This window comes from Palaemon carinicauda, chromosome 9 (genome assembly GCF_036898095.1).
Source record: "Palaemon carinicauda isolate YSFRI2023 chromosome 9, ASM3689809v2, whole genome shotgun sequence".
In the NCBI taxonomy this organism is placed as follows: domain Eukaryota; kingdom Metazoa; phylum Arthropoda; class Malacostraca; order Decapoda; family Palaemonidae; genus Palaemon; species Palaemon carinicauda.
Window position 1 is genome coordinate 120,312,759 of NC_090733.1, and position 24,592 is coordinate 120,337,350.

Sequence of the window (24,592 nt, forward strand, 5' to 3'; positions counted from 1 at the left end):
CCACACAGCTAAAGCACCTTCCATGCGTACGATCGTTTTATTACGCGTTGTAACGACTCGCTTCGCTGATCTGCTAAAGGGGATTGCAGCCATCTTTCTAATGTTCGCCTCGTCCTTTTTGATATAGCGAACGGTGGATTCGTTGATGCCAAAATGGCGGCCGGCGGCCGCGTAACTTCTACCATCTTTTAACATGTCGAGAAGCGTAACCTTCTCAGCTATCGTCATCATCCTTCGGTGGCGTTTAGGCTCACTACCAGCCTTACTAGAAGCAGAACGCTTGGGAGGCATTGTACAGTAGGATTTAACAGAAAGTTCAACAAAAAGTTCAACTTAAAACAGTCGCACACAGCACAGATTAAACTTCACAAACTTAAGAACGTCTACTCAGCGATACGCGGTAAGAGAAAGTGAACGATCCAGCCCCGCGAGAACTTTGATGCTGCGGGTAGGAGATGCGGGCAAAACACCAATCACAGGCTAGATAACAAAACTTGAGTTCTGATTCGTCATCTATCAGCGCTTGAACCAATCCCAACCCGTCTTACAGTACTATGATGCGTTGGTTACTCATAGAAGATGCCCCGCGCATACTGAACGTACGTAGATTAAGTACAATACCGTAATAATAATAAATAATGATAATAATACTGTACAGTAATGATAATAATAATAATGATAATAATAATAACAATAATAATTTTATTAACAACAACAACAATAATAATAATAATAACCATATTAATAAAAATTTACGTACGCTATTTTACGCCTCTCTCTCTCTCTCTCTCTCTCCTCTCTCCTCTCTCTCTCTCTCTCTCTCTCTCTCTCTCTCTCTCTCTCTCTCGTACGCTTATTCGAAATGTGATTTTTGCAACAAAGAATATTATTGGATGCAGTACTGTACTACGTACGTATACATACAAAAGATTCATGGAAAAGAAGCACATCCATTACAGTACACATCATTCTAATATGGTATGACTGCATCTGATTTGCATTTCATGTTCGATTTAATTTTACTACGTACTGAATTATCGTATGATCACATTCTCTTTTCGTGTTTTATTTCTTTCTGTGCTGAATTATATATCATATGTAATGCAATGAACAATCAGTAAGAGCAGATATTACTAATTACAGTATTAATGGAATTACAGGTAACAAAATATCGTATTTGGGGGTCTTCAGATTTCGCGGTATTTTCGAATTTTCCAGAAAATCCGCGATATGTATATATATATGGGTTATGGAAAAACCCCGCGAAGTGGTGAATCCGCGATTGTCGAACCGCGAAGTAGCGAGGGTTCACTGTACTTTATTTTTCTTAGGACTTCCAAATGAAATGTTTTTCTTTATGACGCCGCCTGAAACGACGGCGTCATAAAGTACTGTACGCTCAGTAAACAACCACGCTCAGAACAAACAAGGCATTTAACGCGCATGATGATAGTGATAAATAATGATACAGTACAGTATTTACAGTAAAAGCATTTACAAAATATGTTACCTTACAAATATAATTTACCGTATCTATATAAAATCATACAGTACTGTACAGTACATATTGTACGTAGCAAAGCAGGAAAACAATTTACGAGAGAGAGAGAGAGAGAGAGAGAGAGATTGTTTTACGTACGTACTGTAAATGTAAATTTTAAACAAAAAAATCAATTTACGAGAGAGAGAGAGAGAGAGAGAGATAGAGAGAGATAGAGAGAGAGAGAGAGAGAGAGAGAGAGAGAGAGAGAGAGAGAGAGAGAGAGAGAGAGAGAGAGAGAGAGAGAGAGAGAGATATTGTTTTACGTACGTAAATGTAAATTTTAAACAAAAAAAATATGATAGGTTACAACATGTAGACTTTTAAAACCTTCCCTTTAACTTAATGCATACAGTACAGTACTAAACTATAAAACAGGCACAAATACAGTATTAGAATGTGAGAATATTAAAGTAAAAAATAAAGATTGTTACTGTACTCACCACGAAAGAAGTTCAAGAAAAACTTGAATGATGATGGCGATGAATTTGCTGCACAGTAGAAATGATGATGATGAAGCTGATGATGTGTTCTACTGTGCAGCCAGGTAGTATTTTACGTCTCTTCAGACGGAGGTGTCTTTTCCTGGGACACCTCTTCAACTTCTTCAATTTCTTCCGAAGGCGTAGTAGCAGGAGGAACTGGCTCTTTTTTGCGAGGCTGGAAGAACATTGTGATCGGAAGTTGTTGCCGCTGCTTCTTTTTCGATCTAAGAGCATCTTGTAGGGAGTCATTATGTCATCAACCTTGTTGCAGAATTGCATCGACTGAACCATATCCTCGTCCCACTCTTGCGACATTTCTTTCACCTCCTTTATATGGTTGCAGACCTTGGCAAGCCGTTCTAGTGTTAAGCCCGTTTCTTCGACATTTTCTTGGGTCTCTTCCTGGGTTTCACTCTCTTCTTCGCTTGCCGATTTCGTCAGGTCTTCGAGGTCTGCGTCAGTTAGGGGCTGGGAATGGTAGTCCAACAACTCGTCGACGTCTTCAGTCGTCATGTCGCCAAACCCGTCACCTCCAATTATCGCAGCCAACTGCACAGATTTGCGTACTGCAGAGTGTTGGATTTCAGTAGGTGTAAATCCCTCGTCGTCGTAAACAATCTCGGGCCACAACTTCTTCCAGCTCGCATTCACAGTTGCAGGTTTCATCTCTTGAAGTGCCTTCTGAATATTCTTCAGGCACGTTGCTCTGGTGTACTGCCGCCAGTACGCCTTCAAGTTAAAATCTTCATCCTCATCCTCTTGGGCAGCATCCACACACGCAACGAGGTCCGCCAAGGTATTCTTCGTGTAGAGGGCCTTGAACGCCCTGGTCCATCGATTGAATTAATGACGTGGTGTTGGGTGGCAGGAACTCAACCTGAACTCCCTCACGCGACAGGTCAGTTGCGTGTCCACCAGCGTTATCCGTAAGGAGAAGGATCTTGAATGGCAAGCCCTTCTCTACGAGATATTCATTGACTTGCGGGATGAAACACTGGTGGAACCAGTTGGAGGTCAGCATCTTCGTAATCCATGCTTTTTGATTATGCATCCAGTACACGGGAAGGAGATTCTTATTCTTATTTTTCAAAGCGCGAGGATTTTTCGACTTATAAATAAGCCCCGGCTTTAGCATAAATCCAGCAGCATTGCCACACATCACGAGGGTAACGCGATCCTTGAATGCTTTAAAGCCAGATGCTTTGGCTTCCTCTTTGAACAGGAAAGTTTGCGACTGCATTCTCTTCCAAAACAAGCCGGTCTCATCCATATTAAAGACTTGTTCCGGCTTGTATCCACCTTCGGCGATAATATTCTTGAACGTCTGGTTCACGTAAGTTTCAGCAGCGGCAGTGTCAGCGGAAGCAGCCTCCCCATGCAGGGAAACGATTTTCAGGGCGAAGCGTTTCTGAAACTTGGCGAACCATCCTTTGCTGGCGGAAAAAACGTTGTTTCTGAGGCTGGGAATCAGTGGATGTCCCTGGTTGAGGATCATCTGCATCATCATCATCTTCAGCATGGTTGCCATCGTCGTCTTGAGGTTCCTTTGCAGCAAAATTCTGATACAAGCTCAAAGCCTTTGTTCGGATGGTGTTTGTATCCAAGGCTATGTTCTTCTTCCCTCAGTCGGCAATCCACACAGCTAAAGCACCTTCCATGCGTACGATCGTTTTATTACGCGTTGTAACGACTCGCTTCGCTGATCTGCTAAAGGTGATTGCAGCCGTCTTTCTAATGTTCGCCTCGTCCTTCTTGATATAGCGAACAGTAGATTCGTTGATCCCAAAATGGCGCGCCGCGGACGCGTAACTTCTACCATCTTTTAACATATCGAGAAGCGTAACCATCTCAGCAATTGTCATCATCCTTCGGTGGCGTTTAGGCTCACTACCAGCCTTAGTAGAAGCAGAACGCTTGGGAGGCATTGTACAGTAGGATTTGACAAAAAGTTCAACTTAAAAAGGTCGCACACAGCACAGATTAAACTTCACAAACTTAAGTACGTCTACTCAGCGATACGCGGGAACAGAGAGTGGACGACCCGGGCCCGCGAGAACCTAGATGCTGGAAGCTGGAGATGAGGGCAAAACACCAATCACAGGCTAGATAACAAAACTTGAGTTCTGATTCGTCATCTATCAGCGCTTGAACCAATCACAACCCGTCTTACAGTATATGATGCGTAGGTTACCAACTCATACAAGATACCCCGCGCATACCGTACGTACAGTATTAATAATAATAATAATAAATAATGATAATACAGTACTGTAATAATAATAATAATAATAATGATAATAATAACAACAATAATAATTTTATTAACAACAACAACAATAATAATAATAATAACAATAATAATAATAGCTTTACGTATGCTATTTTATTCTTTTGTAGGATGTGTGTGTGTGTCTCTCTCTCTCTCTCTCTCTCTCTCTCTCTCTCTCTCTCTCTCTCTCTCTCTCTCTCTCTCTCTCTCGTACGCTTATTCGAAATGTGATTTTTGCAACAAAGAATATTATTGGATGCAGTACTACGTACGTATACATACAAAAGATTCATGGAAAAGAAGCACATCCATTACATTTGTAGTACGTACAGTAGTAGCCATCAGCAGTAATAATAATAATAATAATGATAATAATAATAACAATAATAATTTTATTAACAACAACAACAATAATAATAATAATAACAATAATAATACACGTAATAGCTTTACGTATGCTATTTTATTCTTTTGTAGGATCTCTCTCTCTCTCTCTCCTCTCTCTCTCTCTCTCTCTCTCTCTCTCTCTCTCTCTCTCTCTCTCTCTCTCTCTCTCTCTCTCTCTCTCTCGTACGCTTATTCGAAATGTGATTTTTGCAACAAAGAATATTATTGGATGCAGTACTACGTACGTATACATACAAAAGAATCATGGAAAAGATGCACATCCATTACATTTGTAGTATAGTAGCCATCAGCAGCCTTACACCATTCTAATATGGTATGACTGCATCTGATTTGCGTTTCATGTTCGATTTAATTTTACTACGTACTGTATACAGTACTGTATTATCGTATGATCACATTCTCTTTTCGTGTTTTATTTCTTTCTGTGCTGAATTATATATCATATGTAATGCAATGAACAATCAGTAAGAGCAGATATTACTAATTACAGTATTAATGGAATTACAGGTAACAAACTATCGTATTTGGGGGTCTTCAGATTTCGCGGTATTTTCGAAATTTCCGGAAAATCCGCGATATGTATAGTGTATATATATATGGGTTATGGAAAAAACCCGCGAAGTGGTGAATCCGCGATGATCGAACCGCGAAGTAGCGAGGGTTCACTGTAGACATGTAAAAAAGAATAATTATCAAGAAATAATAAATAAGAAACGGGTTTTTAGCGTCACTTTACCTTAGAAAGTCCAGCGCAGGTGTCGGTCTTGCTACGCAGAGAGGAGACGGACTGGCGGCGAGGAGGTAGAGAGGGTGACTACGATAAACGTTAACTACCGTAACTTATTCTAACTTACACTAAGTGAACTTTAACCTAACTTAGCTTATTTATTTTTTTTTATTTTTATATTTTATATTTTTTTTACATTTTCTTTTTTTTCTTTTTGATGATTAATTTTAATCACTTTCACTCTCTCCACTTGAAATTGATTGAATTTTTTCTCTTCACTCTTTGCCGTTTTCTTTGAACCACTTCCTTCCTCTTCATCACGAGTTCGCTTCGTAGTTTTTTTAAAGAAGCTATCGATAGAAAGTAGATTGGTACGGCTTTTCAGAATGTTTCGAAAATGAGTTAGGCAAACATCATCGAACTGCGCAACTACACGACAAACCTGCAATTTTTTTGGATGGTATTTGTCGATGAAGTCGACCAAGTCTTGATATTTTCCTAACATCTCTTTTATTTGCCGAACCTAACACATGTTCTACCTCCTCTATCCTTTCCTCGTCATCACTCATGTGCTCAGACATAGCATGGAGTTCCTTGAGCTCCTCTGTAGTAAGTTCGTAGTGATGTTCGGCGACGAGTTCCGTGATGTCATCTGCGTCGACCTCCAGACCCATGGACTTGCCAAGGGAGACGATTTCCTCTACGTCTTCCGCTGCACCCACCACGGGATCAGGTTCGGGGTCAAAACCCTCGAAATCTCGGGGAGAAACTGCATCAGGCCACAGCTTCTTCCAGGCAGAATTCAGTGTCCGTCGAGTTACTCCCACCCAAGCCTGATCTATGATCTTCAAGCAGTGCACGATGTTAAAGTGGCTTTTCCAAAATTCACGCAAAGTTAAGTTTGTGCTTTGCGTGACATTAAAGCACTGCTTGAATAGGTGCTTGGTGTAGAGCTTCTTGAAGTTTGAGATGACTTGCTGGTCCATGGGCTGGAGGATAGAGGTGGTATTCGGTGGAAGATACAGCACCTTTATGAACTTAAATTCTTCGAAGATATCATCTTCAAGTCCGGGGGGTTGAGCGGGTGCATTGTCAAGGCATAGCAGGCACTTTAAAGGCAATAAAGGCAATTTCTGCTCATGAAGATACTTCTTCACAGAAGGACCAAAAACTTGGTTAACCCATTGGATAAAGAACTGTCTAGTGACCCAGGCCTTCGAGTTGGATCGCCAGAAAACATGAAGCTGGTCCTTATCCACATTCTGTGCCTTAAAGGCCCTAGGGTTCTCAGAATGGTAAACCAGTAAGGGCTTGACTTTAAAGTCCCTGCTAGCGTTGGCACATAGGGCAAGAGTCAACCGATCCTTCATTGGCTTATGCCCAGGCAATTTCTTCTCTACGGCGGTGTTGTAGGTTCGATTGGGCATCTTCTTCCAAAACAGCCCGGTTTCATCACAATTAAACACCTGCTGCTCTACGTAGCCTTCTTCCTGCACGGTCCTTTCAAAGCTCTTCACAAAGTCAGCCTCTCCGTGGCGAACAACTGAATGAATCCCGGACCGTTTCTTAAATTTCTCAAACCAGCCACGAGATGCCTTGAAATCGTCTGAGGAAGGTTCGATTGAACTCTCCCCAGCATCACCCCCAGAGCTCGCCTCCTTCAAGTCCATGAAGATGGCGTGCGCCTTCTCGCAGATGATAGTTTCGGTGATGGTGTCGCCAACAATCTCTCTGTCCTTGATCCAGATTAGCAGAAGTCGTTCCATCTCTTCTATGATAGGGCTACGACGTTTTGAAATGATGGTGATCCCCTTAGAAGGTTTCACTGCTTTAATGGCTTCTTTCTGTTTCAAGATAGTCGAGGTCGTCGACATATTTCGCCCATATTCTTTTGCAAGTTCACTCACGCGGATGCCACGCTCATGCTTTTCAATAATTTCTTGCTTTACTTCTAAAGAAAGCATTTCCTTCTTCCTTTTCTCACCACTACCACTCGCAAAACTAAGCCTTTTAGGACCCATGCTTTACGTAAAAAACCGTAAAAGGATGTACGTAAAAAATCACGATTAAAATATAGTTAATAGCAGAACGCACAGCACACAACCACACGAAGCCGACGAGAACAGAGGAATGACCCAAGCCACGCTAATTGAGGGTCCCTCCGAAGTCGAAGTGCTGCCTTCTATCGGCGGAAATAAAAAATACATCCGGCGCTATGAGTACCGTCTACGCGTACGGGTATTGTTTACTTCGGGTGTTGAAAAAAAATTTGGGTGTAGAGTAGGAACGTGTTCGAATTGTACTTTGCGTGTCAAAAAATTTGGATACAACCGGTACGACGAAAATTGCTTCCTTCGTGTGTCGAAATAAAATTCGGGTGTAGAGTCGAAAAATTGCTCGAAATTTACTTCGGATGTAGATACGTTCATATGTAGAGGTTCCACTGTATTTTGTTTATTCTGAATTTCTAAGGATACATTAATTACAACTGAATTTGTAATATCATCATATTTACAGTACATATACTGTATAAAGAATATTATTTATATTTGTGTATATCCCCGAGAGCGGTAGCTTGAAATTAGCTAATGACAAAATCAGTTAATTTAATTGTTATAGAAATATTTTTCAAACAGACTACTGTATTTATTATGAAAATATGCTAATAATAATTAAGGTAAAAATTGTTTTATTATCATTTTTAAATTAACATAAATATCTCATAAATGTGTACTTTTTCTTGTCGAGATTTTACCAACTGAAGGCTACTCTGGTGATCTGGATATAGTCCATCACAGTACAGTGAGCCCTCGCTACTTCGCGGTTCGACCATCGCGGATTCACTACTTCGCAGATTTTTTTCATAACCCATGTATATAAACATATCGCGGATTTTCCGGAAATTTCGAAAATACCGCGATATATGAAGACCCCAAATACGATATTTCGTTACCTGTAATTCCATTAATACTGTAATTAGTAATATCTGCTCTTACTGATGGTTCATTGCATTACATATGATATATAATTCAGTACAGAAAGAAATAAAACACGAAAAGAGAATGTGATCATACGATAATTCAGTATACAGTACGTAGTAAAATTAAATCGAACATGAAACGCAAATCAGATGCAGTCATACCGTATTTGAATGGTGTAAGGCTGCTGATGGCTACCACTGTACTACAAATGTAATGGATGTGCATCTTTTCCATGAATCTTTTTTATGTATACGTACGTAGTACTGCATCCAATAATATTCTTTGTTGCAAAAATCACATCTCGAATAAGCGTACATATCCTACAACAAAACAAGCGTAAAATAGCGTACGTAAAGCTGTATACGTAGGGTACCTTGTATTTGAATTGGTAACTACTATGTAGCATATAAGACGGATTGTGATTGGTTCAAGCGCTGATAGATGACGAATCAGAACCCAAGTTTTGTAATCTAGCCTGTGATTGGTGTTTTGACCGCTTCGCCAACCTCCAGCATCTTTTCGCGGCCACTTCGTTCGCCGCTCTCTCGCCATGTAGATGCTGCTACGTTATTGTGAACTTTAATCTGTGCTGTGCGTGACTGTTTTAAGTTGAACTTTTTGTTGAACTTTCTTTTTAACCCCTACTGTACAATGCCTCCCAAGCGTTCTGCTTCTGCTAAGGCTGGTAGTGAGCCTAAACGCCACCGAAAGATGATGACGATTGCTGAGAAGGTGACGCTTCTCGATATGTTAAAAGAAGGCAGAAGTTACGCGGCCGCAGCCCGCCATTTTGGAGTGAACGAATCCACCGTTCGCTACATCAAGAAGGACGAGGCGAACATTAGAAAGACGGCTACCATCACTTTTAGCAGATCAGCGAAGCGAGTCGTTACCATGCGTAATAAAACGATCGTACGCATGGAAGGTGCTTTAGCAGTGTGGATTGGCGAATGCCGGAAGAAGAACATAGCCTTGGATACGAACACCATCCGAACCAAGTCTTTGAGCTTGTATGAGAATTTTGCGGCAAAGGAACCTCAAGACGACGATGGCGACCATGCTGAAGAAGAAGATGATGTAGATGAACCTCAACCAGGGACATCCACTGATTCCCAGCCTCAGAAACAACGTTTTTCCGCCAGCAAAGGTTGGTTCGCGAAGTTTCAGAAACGCTTCGGCCTGAAAAGCGTTTCCCTGCATGGCGAGGCTGCTTCCGCTGACACTGCCGCTGCTGAAACTTACGCGAACGAGACGTTCAAGAACATTATCGCTGAAGGTGGATACAAGCCCGAACAAGTGTTTAATATGGATGAGACCGGCTTGTTTTGGAAGAGAATGCTGTCACGAACTTTCCTGTTTAAAGAAGAAGCCAAAGCCTCTGGCTTTAAAGCGTTCAAAGATCGCGTAACCCTCGTGATGTGTGGCAATGCTGCTGGATTTTTGCTAAAGCCGGGGCTTATTTACAAGTCGAAAAATCCTCGCGCTTTAAAAAATAAAAATAAGAATCTCCTTCCCGTGTACTGGATGCATAATAAAAAAGCCTGGATTACGAAGATGCTGACCTCCAACTGGTTCTACCAGTGTTTTATCCCGCAAGTCAGTAAATATCTCTTAGAGAAGGGCTTGCCATTCAAGATCCTTCTCCTTATGGATAACGCTGGTGGACACGCAACTGACCTGTCGCATGAGGGCATTCAGGTTGAGTTCCTGCCACCCAACACCACGTCATTAATTCAACCGATGGACCAGGGGGTTATTAGGGCTTTCAAGGCCCTCTACTCGAAGAATACCTTGGCGGACCTCGTTGCGTGTGTGGATGCTGCCCAAGAAGATGAAGATGAAAATTTCAATTTGAAGGCGTACTGGCGGAAGTACACAATAGCCACGTGCCTGCAGAACACTCAGAAGGCACTGCAAGAAATGAAACCTGCAACCGTTAATGCGAGCTGGAAGAAGTTGTGGCCCCAGATTGTTTACGACGACGAGGGATTTACACCGTCTGAAATTCAACACACTGCAATACGCAAATCTGTGCAGTTGGCTGCGATAATTGGAGGTGACGGGTTTGGCGACATGACGACTGAAGACGTCGAGTTGTTGGACTGCCATTCCCAGCCGCTAACTGACGCAGACCTAGAAGACCTGACGAAATTGGCTAGTGAAGAAGACAGTGAAACCCAGGAAGAGACCCAAGAAAATGTCGAAGAAACGGGCTTAACATTAGAACGGCTTGGCAAGTTCTGCAACCATGCGAAGGAGTTGAAAGAAATGTCGCAAGAGTGGGACGAGGATATGGTTCGGTCTATGCAATTCTGCAACAAGATCGATGACGACATGACTCCCTACAGGATGCTCTTCGAGCGAAAAAAGAAGCAGCGGCAGCAACTTCCGATCACAATGTTCTTCCAGCCTCGCAAAAAAGAGCCAGTTCCTCCTGCTACTACGCCTTCGGAAGAAATTGAAGAAGTGTCCCAGGAAGAAGTTGAAGAGGTGTCCCAGGAAAAGACACCTCCGTCTGAAGAGACGTAAAATACTATCATTGGCTGCACAGTAGAAGACAACATCAGCTTCATCATCATCATTTCTACTGTGCAGCAAATTCATCGCCATCATCTTTTAAGTTTTTCTTCAACTTCTTTCGTGGTGAGTACAGTAACAATCTTTATTTTTTACTTTGATATTCTAACATTTTAATATTTGTGCCTGTTTTAGTTTAGTATGCATTAAGTTAAAGGGAAGGTTTTAAAAGTCTGAATACTGTATACATGTTATAACCTATCATATTTTTTTGTTTAAAATTTACATTTACGTACGTAAAACAACTCTCTCTCTCTCTCTCTCTCTCTCTCTCTCTCTCTCTCTCTCTCTCTCTCTCTCTCTCTCTCTCTCTCTCTCTCGTAAATTGTTTTCCTGCTTTGCTAAGTATGTACTGTATGATTTTATATAGATACGGTAAATAATATTTGTAATAACATATTTTCTAAAAGCTTTTACTGTAATATCATTATTTATCACTTTCATCATGCGCGTTAAATGCCTTCTTTGTTTACTGAGCGTGGTTGTTTACTGAGCGTACTTTATGACGCCGCCGTTTCAGGCGGCGTCATAAAGAAAAACATTTCATTTGGAAGTCCTAAGAAAAATTAAGTAAAACATTGGTAATAACAAAATCAACATACTGTACTGAATAATCAATATAATCGATGCAAAAACTAACCTATACATAGATGTGTAAATGCGTTTGTTTCTTCATTATGATCAGAGATAAACGTAAACAAAACATTGGTTGCCATTTTTTATCTTGCTTTTTGGCGTGTTTAGGAAACGCATGATATAAAATCGCCTTTAATATTTGTGCCTGTTTTAGTTTAGGGTACTGTAGTACATGCATTAAGTGTTCTGTACATTAAAGGGTAGTTTGTTAACAGTACTACGTACAAGGGAAGGTTTTAAAAGTCTGAATATACATGTTAAATAAATACGTAAATATGGTGTCACTACTTCGCGGATTTTCACTTATCGCGGTCGGGTCTGGAACCTATCTACCGCGATAAACGAGGGCTCACTGTATATCCAAAGTCCGTAATAACAATGTCTGTTACTGGGAGGTTCTACTGTACTTTAATTTTGTTAGTTTTATTCAAATTACATTCCTTAATTTTGTCATCAAAGGGGAAAGAGCAAAAACGTGTTAATCTCAACTGCTTTTTATTGACGTTTGCTCAGATGTTGGGCTTATAAAATTGGCTCGTAACCTATACAATTTGGTATGATTTTACTTGATTTTATGCTTCTGAAAAAATATTTTGGATACAACAGACTATTGGTGATAACGAACTTCCTTTTATCCCCATTTATCAGTTATTGGGAGGTTTAATTATATTATCACCCTATATGCATTTGCTCTTGAGTTATATTGTAAAGTTTTAGGAGAAAGTTTTATAAGTAGAATATGCATTACAAACCTAATTGAATCGTGAAAACTATCCAGAACTGTAATAGAGAAGATATAGTCTCATAGATGAGAAAAGTTACCGTTATTCTTGGAAGAAACATCTGAAATTAAAATAAAATTTTTTGAAGGGTGGATACTAATATTTGCCTATGTCGTAAATGTTATACCTACTCAGGCTGCTTAAAGGTGAGAGACGTGAAAAAATTTTATAGTATACTGTACCTAAAGTTATTGAACTTAGCGTTCATTAAAAAATTGCTATTTTACTAATAAAGAAAGAAAATTCTTTGCTTTATAAAATGACTATTTAACTGTTTTTTCTTAGACATAACAGCAAATGAATCTTGGGTAAGTTTTGAAATATAGTAATGAATTTTGTTTTAAATAGGTACTTTTTAATGGTTTTTGGTATCTATGTAGCATTTTACTACTATAAAGTCTTTGTTTTACAGATATGTGCGTTACAAACCGACAGGTCTAGAAAAGAATTACAAATATGAAGTATTAACAGAAAGTGACCTTGGTGTTACCATAGATTTGATAAATCCAGATGCTTATACTCCAGTGCCTGGCTCACAACTCCATCCAACAGATGAAAAACTCTTGGAAGATGACATCCTTACTCCACAGGTATTTTACTCGCTTACAGGTGGTTAATGCATTCTTATTCCACAGGTAGTCCCTGACTCAACATATGCTTCTGTGTGACTCAAGTTGGTGAAGTTGGTGTATGACATACTGTGTACCTTATCTATGAACTCTCCTATATTTGCATTACCTTAAATGTACAGTATGTGTAACTGTGTGGATTAAGCTGCTAGATTTTTTATTGTCTGAAGTTGCATATCCTAGAAAAGGTTCAAAGTGCTGCCATTGGAACAAATAGTACAGTATTGAGAGAATTTGTTGACTTTTGGTATTGAAACACTTTAGCATTAAATCTTTAAAAGGTTATGTTAATTTTTTCAAAGTTATGAAAGGGAGCTTCCATGCTTTACTAAATTTAGTTAGAATTTTTATCCTGAAAGTATTCAGTACAAAAATTTAAATAGTTCTTGATTTTATTATTCAGGTTTGAAATTCACTGCAGTTGAAATAGTGATTTTGGAATCTATAGTTTTATAGGAATGTATATTCTGTACTGTAGATGAAATTGTGTTTCTTTGTGAACGTACTGATCATTTGGGATTTTTTTATGGGGAGTTAATTCTCAATTTATGATTGTTTGTGTTAAAAACTTGAAACTTCTCTTTAACTAATTCCCATGATTCTTGGGTCTTATTGGAATTCACTGCTTCTTGCAAAATTCCCTTTTAGCAATTCTATCTTGAATAATTTATAGGTATCCAGTCATGGTGAATATTTGAATAGAAGACTCTATAAATCATGTATAGAACAAGAGTATGGAAGAATGAAAGTACAAAAAATAAATGTTAGTATGGGGCAGATGTAAAAATACTTTAGTTGATTGGGCATTCGTGGAAAAGAAATAATGTATAAGGCCAGTAACCCTACCCAAGCTGTTAAAAGTCTTCCAAGATATTTAGTAAATTTTGCATTTCAGGATGGCAAACGATCTCGGCATCACCATGTTAACGTGTCGTGGTTACGTCGAACCGAGTACATTTCCACAGAGCCAACCAGGTTCCAGCCTCAGACTATGGAGAAAATTGAGGCTACGGTTGGCTTCGCTACTCGTCGTAAGAAGAATGCCAATGTAAGTGAAAATTTAAATTGCTTTTTTGTCTTTGAAGGTTTTTGATTAAAATGTAGTACTTTAATTGAATCTTAAGTTTATATTTTTTTTCACATTTGTTTACTATATATACAGTAGGTAACTAATTTTTAAAAGTTTCAGCATGACTATATTTACTGCCCTCAAAAGATACTGTAGTTGGATAGGTAACAAATATGTGATCCCTGAAGTTATAGGCCATTGTTGTTCACACTTTTTTCACTTTCCTTAACTGTGTGGGTTAAATCATATGTTTTTTTCAGACTAACTCATAAATCAGTTCAGTTATGAACTAAGGTACTGGTTTAGTGGCAAGCATTTTTTTCTCATTTGTGTTGATTGTGGCCTGAAGGAGGGGTTCGTTTGATTGTGGACCAAAAGCCCCTCCTTTAGTACTCGTATCTCAAAACATAAATAAAACTTGAGAGAAAGGGAATGTGTTGCTTCCCTTTTTGTATTTTATTCCTCTTTCTTTACCAATATTTAAAAAGTGCTTTGAGAGTACGCAGGTCCCGTGGTTCTTTTAATTATCAAAATTCATTAAATAAATCACATTAATGGTACAGACCTGACTTGCAGATCAATTAGTAATGTAAAGTTTCAATAGATATCTCTCAAAATCAAAGAAAAAGAAGAGAATATAGATACAACAAGGCATAGGGGAGGGAAACCAAAATCATTACTAAAGGCAAGGGAAACCATTAGCTTCACACAAATACAATTTACAAGGGTTATACACACCTTATCATGATTATATAAGAAATATTCAACAATGATTAATTGTGAGCTTCATATAGGAAACAAACTTAAGAATAATGCAACTGGATAGAACAATGTAAATACAGGATTGGGAACATTTTTTATGGAAATAAACATACTTTAAACACAATGTAAATATGGAAGAATCATGAAATTTCTTGGCGGACAAAACATACTCTCAACAGTTTGTGTGAATACTTAACTGTGTTTGGTCTCATTAAGACCTTCATTGAAGTGTTAGGTGGTAAAACCGACTTTAATTGTTTTTTACATTGAAGTACTGTACTGTATATGATGGCATTCACATATCTTTTGTGGGTTTGAGGTTTTGATAATTTGTTCACGTAAGGGTATATTTTGTTATCCCACTATCTTTAAGTTTTTAACACTAACACTTTTCTTCATCTTAATGCTTTTCAAATATGACTTGCCAATCTTTATATTTCAAAATGATGGGTAGTGCATATATCTGTTCTTTTGAAATGTATTCTTTAAATTCAATTAGGACAAGACATACTACTTTGAGCATAGTAACAGTGAACAGAAACTTGTGTGCAGTGCACAATATTAAAAATATTCTTAATTACTTGGCGTTTCTGTTAATTCAATTCACTGACTAGTAGACACAAAGATAGTGAGAGGCTAATAAGACTTTGGATTGATACCTAGCAAAAGATGATGGTGTCAGTATGTGAAAGGAGTTTCCTTGTGGGTGGTCCAATTTATTAATTGCACTTGTAAATGGATTTATTTTATTGGTTTCTCTAACTGAAATCAACAAAGAATGGTATTTATAACTCAATAATATTTTAAGTTTTAAAATTATTTTGGTAGAATTTGAAAAATTTAGTTTTTAGTAGAATAATTTGTCATTAATGTAATTTTTGTGCAGAAGATATAGAATTTTATAGGAATACTGTATTATACCTGATGATTCGGATTAATTTTATTTCCATTTCAGGATGAAAATGTGTACACAGATCGTGACAGTCAGCTTCGGGCAATCGAAAGTACTTTCAAGGATGTTTTATGTCCTCTAGATGTCCATTACAGTAAACCAGGTGTTACGAAAGTTGAAGAATTACCTGTATTTCCTGATTTTGCTCTTTGGAAATATCCATGTGCTCAGGTCATCTTTGATTCAGATCCTGCACCTGTTGGAAGACCAATGCCAGCACAGTTAGAAGAAATGTCCCAGGCTATGATTAGGTAGGTGGAAGTTTGAATCATTTATATTTTGCCTGTTTTGTTATAATTTTCCATTGGACTAATGACCAAAGGGAAGAAAAATAAGATTTATAATCTGGTGTATGAGTTGTGTCCTGTGAAGTTATTAGAATTTATATAATTGTATTTTCTCTTTATTATTTTACCAATTTGATAAGTCTTCCAAGGTGAGGAAGTTCAGATGGTATATTTCTTTCAGGTTATGTCATAAATTAGATTTCCATAATGTATTTTTGTATCTTTTCTTTAGGGGTGTTATGGATGAGTCAGGAGAACAGTTTGTGGCCTATTTCTTGCCAACGGATGATACCCTTAAAAAGAGAAAACGTGATAAAGATGAAAATGTGGAGTACATGGACGAAGATGAATATGATTACATTATGGCTCGTGAATATAATTGGAATGTCAAGAACAAAGCCTCCAAAGGTTATGAAGAAAACTATTTCTTTGTCCTGCGAGATGATGGGGTTTACTACAATGAACTAGAAACAAGGTGGGCACTTTATCATTATGGTAATTTATATTAACATGAATTATGTAAACCGTGAAGGTGAGGGTCCATTTGCTAATCAAAATTATTTATCTTTGGATATTGATTGTAATACTATTCATGTCAATTACCGGATTTTATAATAGTAAAAATATTAGAATATAATTAACCAAATACTAAAAATAATTTTGTTTGTGTTTCTGTAATTTTATCCTCATTGGGGATACTGTACTGCCTAGTATGGACCATTGGTAGGACAAAAGGTTGTTTACAACATTCTTATAGCCCTGTGACAAAGCTTTCTTTTATATTTTCCCTCAAATCTCTTCCTTCAGTCTTAGCTGCACTCACGTTTATGCCTTTCTTTCTACCTCCATTCCCACTTCCTTTTCTTCCATTGTACTGTACAGCTTCCAACTTTACTTCTTTGTGTAACTGGGGATTTTTTTTTCATTTTTACCTTTATATCATTGTACAGTATTGTACTGCACTCTTATTTAATTTTTGAATTTTTATATTGTATTACTGGCCAATCACTTTCAAGTCACTCTTTTTGCTGTCTTGATATATTACTGAATAAAATAGTGTTGTCGTACCTGATCAGGAGACTAAACTTCCATAGGTTAATCTAACAACCAGCCTTTTCCATGTTAAAAATACGAGCTTTTCATCTTTTGTCTTACTTCAGTTTTTGCCCTTCATCTTGCGATCAGTTTTTCAGTCCTCTTCTTGTGTGTGTTCCCTTATGAGTCTGCACTATACATGCTTAACCTCTTTTTCTTGGTTCTTCAGTCCCCAGTGACACCTGTGATTTCTTTATCTGGGACTACTGCATTGGCAAAACAGAAACGGTGTGATTTGAATTTGAAATTTATTAAATTTTTTGTATAGTCTTGTAGAAACCTTAATTTGTGCGATTTATCTTATTCAAAGGGTACGTCTAAGTAAACGTCGTCTTAAACAAGGACAGCAGCAGAATAATTCAAGGTTGGTTGTTCGTCATCGTCCTTTGATTGCTCAAGAACACAGATCCCAGCGTAACCGAGAAAAGATGTTAGAGCCTCCTTGTGATGATGAAGAGGAGGAGGAAGAGGAGGAGGAAGAGGAAGAAATGGAAGTAGACGAAAATGAGAAAGAAGGTAACTTGAAAAATTTAAAATTGCTGTACCCATGTGAACAAATGATTCACATAGAGCTTTGAGTTAATTTTTGTTAGTTTGTTAGTTTACTTGTTCCACATGAATACAAACCATTGTCCTTTAATCGGATTATGATTTTTGCAAAGCTTGAAACGACCAATTAAACTTTTAACAAGTGATTGTAGTTGCTGGCGAGTGAAAGGTAGGCCCCGACCATTCGACAGTTGGCGCAACTTTCAATTTGTTTTTGGCAACAGTGCAAAATAGATGTACTGTATTTCTCTACTGCCTCATAACCTGGCTGTTTTATTTATTTGTTTTTTTTCTTTTAGAATCTAAAAAGATTTAGATTTGATAAATTTTCTGGCAGATCATCATGATGAAGGGATATTGACAGAGAAGACTAGGTTATGCAGTTGTTTTCCAGATAAACAGTAGATGTTGACGGTTTTCTGTGCAAACCTTCTGTTATCTTCAACTTTCTTCTTCCTGTTTGACTACATGTATGTTGCTGTTCATTCCTTTGCTAATGTGGCCTTACAACAACAGGATCCTAAGGAAATTTTCATTCCTGACATTCTCTACGACGAAAGCTTCCCTTTAGTATTTTGTGTTGGGAATTCCCTGAAACTTAATTTACAATAGATAACACCCTTAGTAATTTACAGTGTTGATTATGCAGTACACAGTGATACCTTGAGCTGACACTTGTGAAAGATTCTTGCCTTGAGCCGGGTGTCGGTAATTAATCATTTTTACAAGGAGAAAACATGATTGTTCAGAGATAACTTTTCCGCTCCTGGAAGCATAAGTAATTCAAGTGTGGAAAGCACATTCTCATTCTCTTTTGGGACGGCTCTAAAGTTGAGACAGCTTTTTCCTTTAGTCATGAAGCAAATTTGTCAGAAGACAAATTTTTGCAGTCACCAACACGTTCTCACAAACTAGGTTTATGTTGTATTTATAGAGGTCCTACTTAGGTCTCTACAGAGTCTTAGGAACTCTTAGTGGCTTATGAGGGTGGTAGGACTGCTTTTACTTTCTCTCTGATACAAGAGTGTCTAGAAAACCTTTCTGGGAAAGACGAAGGAGAAGTCCTTGTTTGATAAAGAACTTTTAGATCAAAAAGATACGCCGTTACTCCTGTCAGGCTGCCTGGCAATGGAGGTTTTTGAGTAGGCCTAGTCCAGATGTCCCCCCCCTCACGGAGTTCAGTCATTACCGAGTAGAAAGCGGTCATCACTGTCTATGAGTAGGAATCAAGTATGGCTATGAAAGTTATGTCCTCCATACCTCCTAACAGGAAAATCTTGCCCTTAAATGTTTCCTCTCACAAGTCGTTTAATTTTGCCAGATATTTTGCTAGCCACCCTTTTCACTAATACTACGGGAATGGTCGATGCCCTCCTCTCATGACCCCGGAATATAAGACCAGGAGATCCAAGGGAGTCTGGTGGACATCACATAATTCTTATGTTTAAGAAAACGGTCCTCGGTTCTGGAACTTCTCACGGTAAACCCAGAAAGACCACCAGACAAAATAAAGAGTGCTGTAAGGAATTACTCTGACTAAGTTGCAGTAAGTTTGCTTGACATGTCCCAATGGGAGTCTTTGACCAGGTTTGTGTTGTGTGGAGGCGATGTGAGCAAGAGCCCTATTGCTTCATGCTCATGTGCTGTGGTTGCCTAGCAATAAAGCGTGGTGCAATCAAACCCATTTTCTTTGATTGGCTGGTCTAGAAAACATGACTAGCAGTTACCTATACAAATGACTCGGGTTTATATAGCTTGGAAAAATAGAAATTGTATTCAAATTTGTATTACTATATTATCTGTAGAGTTTAAGGTAACTTACTATATGCAAAACTTTAAATCTTTTGGGGTTCATGTGAACTTAATGCCAGTGAGTAAGAAGGGTGTACTGTATTGCTTATATATTTACAAATGTTGCTTGAATGGCCAATATTTTATTGAGTTGTTTTAGGAAGTTTTAGGATTGAAATATTAAAGCATATAATTTTAAATTTTATTCCGTTTTTAGGAAGTACCAAAGGATCAGATGATGAAGGTAGTGAAAGATCCCGCTCAAGATCTAGATCAGGGAGCAAAGAACGGCAGAGAAGCAAATCAGGATCCAGCAGATCAGGATCAAGAAGTCGATCACGTAGTGGGTCTCGCCACAGCAAATCAAGAAGTAGATCGCGTAGTGGGTCTCGCCATAGCAAATCAAGAAGTAGATCACCCAGTGGCTCTCGTAATAGCAAATCAAAAAGCCGATCTCGAAGCAGATCAAAGTCACGGTCAGTTGTTTCATTCATTTTAAAAAGTATTAGAATGTTATGTTTCTTAGATGAAAAAAATCTTAAATTGCGTATATTTAGGTATATTTTCTGTACTCAGTGGAAAAAATAGGTACTTGAGGTAATGTTAAGATTTTGAAAAATGTTAGTTCCAAATGTAGAGATTAATGGCTGAAGTGCTCTGCAAAGGTCATATAAAAGAAAATGAAGGGTAGTTTTAGGCGTGACTATTAAATGTCAATCCTTTGCTTGGATTATTATCAATGCATTGGTGTGTCATTTTGATTGCAGCTCCTGAGTACTCAAGATTATCATTTTTATCAGTTTTCAACTTTTTTTTATGAAACTGGAATGGGAATGACATTTATAGCAAGTTCGTAGAGAAGTTACAAAGGAAAGTGCTGGAGAGATGTGGTGCTCTAAGGCTAATAAATAGATTGAGATGAGAAATGAACATGTGTCCAAACCAGAAATAAGAAGTAGCAGGTTGTAAATCTTAAAGAAGGCACATGAAATCATAGGGTAAAATGGTAGATTCATATTTGAGTGCATGCAGAAAGATGCGTTGAATATTTTTCTGGTTGCTATTTCCCATTTTTGCCCTTAAGATAAGCAGGAGTGTAAGATAACTGATTATATTTTGGATGAACTCAAAATATCGAAATGAACTGTGACATTTATCAAGAAGCTTCCATATTATGGAATGGTTTGAAATTTCCATCTTGAAGCACATTACATATTTTTCGTCTTGGAAATTGTGTGTCCTTATGTACTGTAAATGAGTTCTGAAAAAGAAAATTTAATCTTTAATATTTGACTGAGGTTTATAAGATTATGATAAATTTATTAAATTTGATTTACACTGTTGGAATTTGATTTGTTCTTACACTCAGACAAACCCGAGTCTTTTATGATATGGAATGTCTTCAGTGGAGCTGAAACGGCTGTTGAAAGTAGTTAGCGACAGGTGGTGGGCACTCGCTAGTAGTCCTGCCCTCTTTCCAGACAAAGATTTTTCACTTTTGTCTTTTGTGGCAATAAATACAGTTGTACTGTATTGTTGCATCCTATACAGGGCTGTTTAATCTTTTTCTCATACTTTTTAGTTTGAAGGGTTTATATTGGCTTTGCATTAATAATAAATGAAGCAGAAGTGCAAGTGTGGCTAAACAGATGATTTACTCACACTGCACGATAGCTAATGACGATGAAGTAAGGAAGGCAAAGCCTTAGATCTTGCAGGTAGGCCCTTGATGTCTTTTTGAGGGATCTGACACCTATGACTACTTCACCCTCATTGTCCTCAGTGCCAGTGACTTCAATGGTGACCCCAACGATTCAATGGTGATGCCATTGTAATTGATCCCAGTGGTGTTCCCCATAATGTGCCTTAAGCCAAGAAAGCAACTAATAAGGCTTGTGGGAAAGGAAGTGTCGAAGCCAGCATAAGAATGCTCCAAGGTTGGTAAACCTATGCATGTTACCCCAGTTCCCATCCCCTTGTGATTTGCTTCAGTGCTTGTCACCCCTGTCCTGGTCCTGAAACCCCTGGTCTGTGGCTTCTACACTCCCTGTTCCACTTACCTCAATGGTAAGTTTTCCCCTATCACAGTGATTCCAGTGTTTTGATTCCTGTCATTGCACCACTCGCTGGTTCTCCCCTTAGGAGAGCTTTGTCATCGATGGTCACTCAGACGACATCTCGGCTTGTACAACCAGAGAAGAAAGCTAGTGAGGTGTAGAAGCTCCTCCTCCTCCTCATCCCTTTCTGATTCTGATCATCTGTCCAAGAACAACAAAATTGAGTAGTAGTCCAGGAAGGCCAGTTGGAGTTGCATAAATAGGGCTCTTTACTACACCTCTCTTTTGGGGAGTTAGACAGCAGTTGCAGGCCTACAACCCTCATAACCAGCCCGGACAAAGATATATGGCAGCATGCTGTGCATTTATTATTGACCATGGCCCCATGGGGGCTAGAACCATGGGACTTGGTGCTATGGCCCTATGCAGCAGAGTCCTGGGGGGTTGGCATGACTGCCCTAATAACTAGGCTAGCTTCAGATGCACGACTTCGCAGTCTTGCCGTTGGGCAGGTGTTAGAGGCACTTGAGTACCTTCCTTCACTTTTTCTACCTAGATGGAAAGTGCTACTCCCTTGTCTGTTTTGAATACTTTGGTATCCAGAATTGAGAAAATGGTACTTCTTGAGGGTGTTGTTCTCAGCTGGCTGGCCTGGGTTGGTGTCTGAAATGACACCACAATTGATTGAGAGAAGGGTACTTGGTACCTGTTCGGTCTTGGTTTTGATCAGTGCCAGAGAGTTTTCTCTCCCCAATAACAGTTAGCCCGGTCTTTCATCGACCCAAATTATGTTGATGGTATTGTCCTTGTGGCAGAACGCTTGTATTTGCGTTGGGGGGTTAGGTCTGAGAAAACTGTTGACCCTTCATCTCTTCTTAGGAATGAGTATGCTCAGGATTTTTAGTTTCAGTGTGTGCCTTTATAGATTTTTTGCTCTTATTTGTGAGTGCAACAACTAGGTGTGGCCACTATGGTTCAGGCTTCAGGTAGGTCCTCAGTCATTGATTGGTGCTTGGGTGCCTCTCAATGACTTGAAGCCATCTTTGGAGCTGCCATAGTTTGAACTTGTCAGTTGGCCTTGGTTTAAGTTGATGTTCAGATCTGTAGATCTGAGAATTTTCTTGCTTCCTGTTGTTCCAACAAGATACTCCTATCCCTCCCACACTTTGAGTCAGCAAGGATCTAAGAACCAGAGTCTTCTGCATCTGCACCCCTTCAGGTACAATGACATCCCTTGGAGAGACAAAGCAGCCATAGAGACTTCTGCCATGGCTCTGCTTCAAGCAGTCTTGTGACTTGACCAGTGGTTAGGCACCGTAATTTACTTCGTAAAGACAATAAGGTTATGAACTCCTAACTTTGGGAGAAGTGCATGAGACTCTCTGCCTTTTAGTATAGTTATCTTTTTTATCACAACCGACAGTGAACCTGTGGGCCCTCGTAGTTTTGAATTAGAGGGGTGTGTTGTTCCAATTTGCAAAACTAGTTGGTTCAGAGGTAGCACTGGTGCTTCGGAACATTCCAGTATAGTGGTGCAATTCACTCTTGTTTGAGGAATCACAGTCAACAGCAGTGGAGATTTGCTTTTCAGGATTTGCTGATCCACTACGGTCTCCTTCAAGGCCCCTAAGTTTCTGACAAACATACAGGTGCGGCCATGTCTTTGGGATGAGTGGGGTGAAAGGTTGCCTTCTCCAGTCCCCGATCAGGACCACCAACAACTAGTTTCACTTTGAAGGATCCTGTGCATGTACAGTCCTTTCAAAGCCCCCAACATGACTAGTTCAGTAAGGGAAGTAGAGAAGTAGAGAGGTGACGCATATTTGGGAGTGCCCTCTATACTGCTTCTGCTAGTTGGCGGATGCTTGGCAACATGGCAGTGAATGGGGCCAAGTCTTAGGTAGTGGGTGTCATTTGGAATGGGTGCCTACTCCTATTTTTGGACCGCTATCCTGCTTCTATCTTGCCAACTGATAGCATTCATAACTATTATCTTGCCGACTGATAGCATTTGTAACTATCCTCCAATATCACTAGAAGCCCTAGTATTGTTGCAGATCTTGAAGGGATCTGGGAGGAGTTTGCATTTGAACTTATTCAAGTTGGATCTGCAGGCTTCTACAGTATTGTTGACTCTTCCTAGTTGAGATGTCAACTGATTGCTGGAGACTGGTCATTGATTTCTCTCCCCTGAACAAGTTTTTACAGCAATTAGCTTAAGGTTGGAATGATATAAACCACTGAGTTCCATCAGAGAAGGAGACTTGATGCTTTTAGTGGATGGGAAGAATATGTACTTCCAAGTACCCATTCATGAGTCCTCTCAGAAGTACCTCCAGAACTTCCACAACAGTGTGTGTACCAATTCTAGACCCTGTGCACTACTTTCCATGTCTTCACTCAATCACGCTGATGGCAGTTTGAAGCTTTTGTACAAGATATTTCTTTTGAAGTGTTAGCACGATAGGTTGATTCTGCCACCTCAGAGAGGCAATTGCTGCAGGATTAATATATCCTTCTCACCTTTTTTTAACATTGTGGGGATCATGATGAATTTGGAGAAGTTGAGTCTCGCACCCAAATAGAGGTAAAAGTATCTGGCCCTGCTGAAAGACACAGCAGCAGTGAGAGTTTTTCTATCAGACAACTGCTTCAGTAAGCTGAGAGAGGTAGCAAGAGTATTCTTTCCAGACTGTACTACTAACTTGATGTTGGTATCTAATAAGCCACCCCTCCTAGGAGAAATTTATTCCTCAAGGGAGTTACGTGCATCTCCATCAGAGGTCCCCCCAGTGGTGTTGGAGGATCACGGGTTGGCCTCCAGAAATTTCCCATTCCATTCAGTTCTAATGGGACAGGCGGCTCAGGGCAACCTTTCGGGGTTGCTGGTTTAAGGAAACATCATCAGGGAAGTTTTTCTCGACTCCTCGCTCACAGGAATGCAACTGTTTTCAGATGGTGTTGAAGTAGGATTAGGGGCTTCACCTGGGCAACCT

The 24,592-nt window shown here is 39.1% G+C and overlaps 1 protein-coding gene across 3 annotated transcripts in view; it reads left to right on the forward strand.

Annotated features, from left to right (window-relative positions):
- atms (RNA polymerase II-associated factor 1-like protein antimeros) overlaps positions 1–24,592 on the forward strand; it is a 95,287-nt gene that overhangs the window by 43,741 nt on the left and 26,954 nt on the right. For all 3 annotated transcript variants that reach the window (XM_068380348.1, XM_068380347.1, XM_068380349.1), the window contains 6 exons: positions 12,818–12,995; positions 13,930–14,082; positions 15,821–16,068; positions 16,337–16,579; positions 17,510–17,715; positions 19,757–20,015. In XM_068380348.1, the coding sequence (XP_068236449.1) occupies positions 12,818–12,995; positions 13,930–14,082; positions 15,821–16,068; positions 16,337–16,579; positions 17,510–17,715; positions 19,757–20,015 (1,287 nt within the window). The remainder of the gene's footprint in view (positions 1–12,817; positions 12,996–13,929; positions 14,083–15,820; positions 16,069–16,336; positions 16,580–17,509; positions 17,716–19,756; positions 20,016–24,592) is intronic.